The following is a 5,000-nucleotide window of genomic DNA, read 5'->3' as shown; positions in this document are numbered from 1 at the left end:
AGCGGCTCTTCTCTTTATTCTTAGTATTTTGTCCGTGCCCGACGTCTTTATCTGGAAGACGACCAAGGACGGCAGTGCCGGGTCGTCGGAGTCCGGTGTGGGTTAGCCCTTATCCTCGCTCACCTCATTTGGTTATTTCCCCCTACAAGGTTGTTCCATCCATCTGTTGGTATTTCGGTGTCCGAGAGGAATGCTGTTGTGTTCAGTTGGCGCTAATGTTGTTTCCGGATGTAAGTTTGTTGTGCATGTATGTGTGAGTGCTTGTATGTATGAGTGTGCACGTGTGAATGTGTGGTGTGGTGTTGAAGGGGGGGGGGGTGTCGAGGGTTAGGGATATTTCATTGGGTTGTGTAATGTGTAGTGGACAGTAAGAATTTTCTTCTGTGCAAGCATGTGTTGAAGAGTTCTCTCTTTCTGTTTAGTGTGGCGTTTTTTGTACTTCGTGAAAGTTCTCTTCTAGACATAAGTTGCATTTTTTCTGGTGTTCATTGAGTAAACTTTTCGTTTTGAGACGATGTCCCATGTGATGTTGTGGTGGTTGTTTGGGTCCTTTAATTACCAGATGTGTTCGCTCAATGTAGTTGATGTTCTTTTTCTGTCGTCTTTGAAGGTTGAGGTGTGTTTATTGTACCGTGTTTTGAAGTGGCCCTCTATGAGTCCAATGTAGTTTTCCTGTCTGTATGTGTTGGTGTGGGTTACGGTTGCTTTGTATACAATACATGATTCGAGGCATTGTCATTGGAGGCGGCACAAGTCTTTATTCCTACAGTTGCATTGTTTTTTCGTGTGTGTTTTGTTGGTTATGGGAATTGGAGACACGTTTATTAAGTGCTTTGATTTTGTCTTCGATGTTGTTCATGCATGAATAGCTGATCTTTATTATGTTTCTGCTGAGGATTTTGTGTAGTTTGCGTCGTGTTGGAAGCAGGTGATTATTAATTTTAGGAATATTTCTCCGATATTGGTTGTGACATTTTGTCGAAGGTAGGGTTAAACCATGTTATGTTGGGTGATCTTGATTTTTATTTTTGGGGGAGCCACGTTAGAGTCTGTGTTGTCTATGGGTTTGTAGTCGAAGGGTTTATTACGGTACAAAGTTAAATATCTTTGAAATTCTAAGAAAAATTGCAATACTTTCCGACCACCTGTGTAGATAGATGGATAAATAGATGGATAGGGTACGAGGGTGAAAAGAGAATGAAAGAAAAAAAGAAGAAGAAGATAGAAAAGAGAGAGAGAGAGATGAGAGAGAGAGAGAGAGAGAGAGAGAGAGAGAGAGAGAGAGAGAGAGAAGAGAGAGAAAGAGAGAAAGAATGAGAGAGAAAGGAGAAGAAAGAAAGTGAAGGAGAGATAGAAAGAAGGAGAAGAAAGAAGGAAAGAAAGGTGAGAGAGGGAGAGATTAGAAAGTGAGAGAGAAAGAAAGAAGGAAAGAGAGAGAGAGAGAGAGAGAGAGAGAGAGAGAGAGAGAGAGAGAGAAAGAGAGAGAGAGAGAGAGAGAGAGAGAGAGAGAGAGAGAGTTGACATACGCATTCTCACACATTACAACATAGATAAATGCATATTGCGATGCTGGTTTATATATACCTCGGACGTCATACCAGAAAGCACCGTTCGTGATTCCGTTCTGAAAATAATCGCCACAATTGCGGCCCGTCCTCATGTCGTGGTGGTGGCTAGAGTAAGTCATTGCCAGGCTACGGAACAACCCATCATCGGGCGATGCGCTGTATGTACCCTGTGGATGGTGATAACAGTGATACAACGCATTAGTGATGATGATAATAATGATTATGATGATGATGACGACGACGACGACGACGATGATGATGATGATGATGATGATGATGATGATGATGATGATGATGCTTATATTAATGATGATGAAATGGCAAGGGTAATGAAAATAACAATTATGATGATGACGTTGATGATGATGATGATGATGATGAGGAGGAGGAGGAGGAGGATGATGATTGTGATGACGTTGGTGAAGGTGATGATGATGAATAAATCATCATGGCAAATAAGAGAGGAATGGATGAACAATTGACCAATGAGAACCACAGTTAGATGTCTATGTACTCCAATGGCCACACCTGTAAAGACAAATTATATCATAAATAACCCCAGAACACACTGGCAAACCACAAGTTTTCAACTAAGGACTCAACACATGAAGCTCAAAAGCCACCATAGTAAAATCATAACAGACACAACCCTTTCGAGTCCATTCTGTCGACACCCCAAATGAAACTGTCAAATACCACGTCGATTGATTGTAAGCCCCATTGAAGACCTCAGACAACAACGTTCTTTAAGGTAAACCTATGTGCCTCATACTCGCAATCCTCCCACCAACCCCAATATAGATATCAAGAACACACTGTGTAGTCACATGGGACAGCTACTAAAGACAAACACATTTTTAGTCATGGTACAAGGCTATAACGGCAGCTGCTCACTGGTCTGGATAAGTAAATTTTAAAAAGTCCTTATGACCCTTAGGTTATTTTAAAGCATTACTTACGGATCCGCCAGTGTTTCCAGGAGAGCTGTCGTAAGGATAGTTAGCAACAATGGCCCCTCCATGTAGATTGGCCGACAAAACAAAGTTTGGTTCTTGTTGGATCCAGTTCATCACAGCTGCTGTTTCAGGAGCAAATGTTGTCTTCTGAGTATGACTGTGTTGTTCTGGAAAATCTCGATTCAAGTCCACACCTGAAAAGTAAACATGTCACATACATTCACTTGCGTAGCTCCCTATAGGGCTTCAACTCCTTAAAACTTCCCAGGATCATTCCCTTTCTTCGGTCAAATAAACCATGCATTGAATTTTCATATATATATATTTGTTCCTTGAAGACCCCTACCCTACATAAATAACAACACATTTGAGCGCCGCCTTCTTAAACTCAAAACCTGACACGGACAAAATAATACGTCAACTGAAAGGTCAATGACGACAAAAGACAATCATTTATAAGGTGTATTCAATAGCCCAACCAATGTTGTTTTTTTAGTTCACTTCTATCAACAGCTCACTAGGCGTTGAACTGATCTATAAATGACATCAAAAGACAAGTCCTAATGTCAGGCGAATAAAGGCTATGCTTTGAGTCACCCTCTTCAAATGCTTTGAGTCACGCTCTTCAACCAATAAGGACAACGCCATTACATATGTGTAACCAATCGTCTAAAAACAGTATTAAGTTAGCGTAGACCCCCCCCCCTGCCCTTTCGCAGTAAACGAAATTTGAAGTCTAAATTATGGAACTTTGAGTGAAATTGATATGGCTTATAAAAATGAATGAATGACATTCTGTGAACTACGAAAAATTGAAATTTTGTGTTTCTAATTTAATTTGATCGGGGTTCCCGATAGCTCAGTTGGTAGAGCACTCGCTTCACACGCAAAGGGACCAAGATAGATTCCGTGTGCAGTCGAGATTTTTCTGACCCCTCTGTCCACCAAGCAGTGAATGGATGGCTGAGTCTGTTAGATTTGGCAGAAAGTACTTTGCAAGCAATTGCTATTGTCCGTTTCATGCAATAGAACCCGGGATAAACTCCGGATCTATGGGTCTCATGGCTCTGAAGGACAACAAAAAATATATTCACAATGAATTTGATCTTACTTTCAATTTTGAACAAATAGTTCACTCCGACATGACACCGATTTGAAATGGTTGGGCTTAATCCCAGGGCACCAATTAGAAGGGCTGATAACCGAACGCAACTGTGGGCCTGAATTATCATTGTTGTGACAGTATTTCCATTACAACAATGAGACCATAACAATTTGGGTCATCAGACCTGCAAAGGACACGTCGGCTAAATCGTATGAGTGTGTAGATGGGGGAGCCCATGTATATATGTCAGCAAGTCGAATCAATAATATTGTTCATAATTACTCGGCAAATCTCTCTAAAAAGTTTTCTTTTTATTTGTATCAATTATCTAAGTTGGTCTCTGAGAAATCAGACATTATTTCGCCGGAGAAAATAGGGAAATCAGGAACTTAGAATAATCTAGTTTAAAGGTTATTTTCATCACCCAAAGTGATGAAATAAAAATTTGATTAATATGTTTATTGTTGAGAATGTGCACCATCATCATTATTACCATCATCGTCATTATCGTCTTTATCCGTTTCGTCATCATCATTACTGCCATTATCACCACAACCATCATCACTATCACATGTGTCGCCTGTTGATGATGACAGCTGCATGCTTTTTTCTTATCATAATTCATCTTTAAATATAAGTCCGAAATCCAAATAATAGATTTTGGACTTTTTCGTCTGCCTCATCTGTTCATCTCTAATTTTATTTTCTCCTCTGTATATAGATAGAACGAAGTTGACGTCACTCAGGTCTTTGTTATTGTTTTTATTTTTTTTTTTGCTATCCGCGTTTATGAGTAATTCTCACCAAACTATATTAACCAGACTATAAACGTTTAAGGTTACACATAGTTTTGAGTGTTGGTACGTTATACTTCCGGATGCCAACGTTATGAGTTTCTTGGGCAAGCGCACAAAATCTATTTAAGTCCAGATGTAAATTCATGGCGATCTTCCTATCTTTGTGTAACAGTATAGGGGGCTTTGTTGTGACAATCATCACCACTTCTGCCGCCTACACCACCACCACCACCACGTTCACCCCATAGAACATGACAACTACTTACTTACCTAGGTAATTTTCTCGTCCTTGCACGCCATAACAATTATGCATGTTTGCCTTCTCAAACCCATCAGGATTCATGGATGGCATCAGATAAATATCTGTGTTGTCGACCAGGCTCCTGACACGACTACTTGTGTTGTAACTCTAGGGAGAAAAGAAAAAAAATTAACTATGTTGCATCTTACATCAGGCCATGTCTAACAAGCATCCTTGTAAATTAAATCTGAGGGTCGAAGGCCGATTCATCCAAGCTGACCCATTATGACTGAACCACAGACTAAGCTCGGGTATGCTGTTGGGAACAGGTTG

General features: G+C 40.3%; 1 protein-coding gene across 1 annotated transcript in view; it reads right to left on the bottom strand.

Annotated features, from left to right (window-relative positions):
- LOC144970701 (carboxypeptidase D-like) overlaps positions 1 to 5,000 on the bottom strand; it is a 22,972-nt gene that overhangs the window by 3,029 nt on the left and 14,943 nt on the right. Inside the window, exons 4-6 of the mRNA XM_078910617.1 lie at positions 4,697 to 4,835; positions 2,528 to 2,718; positions 1,585 to 1,735 (exon numbers count right to left, since the gene is read on the bottom strand). Coding sequence (XP_078766743.1) covers positions 1,585 to 1,735; positions 2,528 to 2,718; positions 4,697 to 4,835 — 481 coding nt within the window. The remainder of the gene's footprint in view (positions 1 to 1,584; positions 1,736 to 2,527; positions 2,719 to 4,696; positions 4,836 to 5,000) is intronic.

The sequence above is a fragment of the Berghia stephanieae genome, chromosome 4 (genome assembly GCF_034508935.2).
Source record: "Berghia stephanieae isolate SIO BIC M18660-M18661 chromosome 4, UCSD_Bste_1.3, whole genome shotgun sequence".
Taxonomy (NCBI): Eukaryota; Metazoa; Mollusca; class Gastropoda; order Nudibranchia; family Aeolidiidae; genus Berghia; species Berghia stephanieae.
Note: the sequence above shows the minus strand (reverse complement) of the source record. Positions and strands in the feature narration are given on the sequence as shown.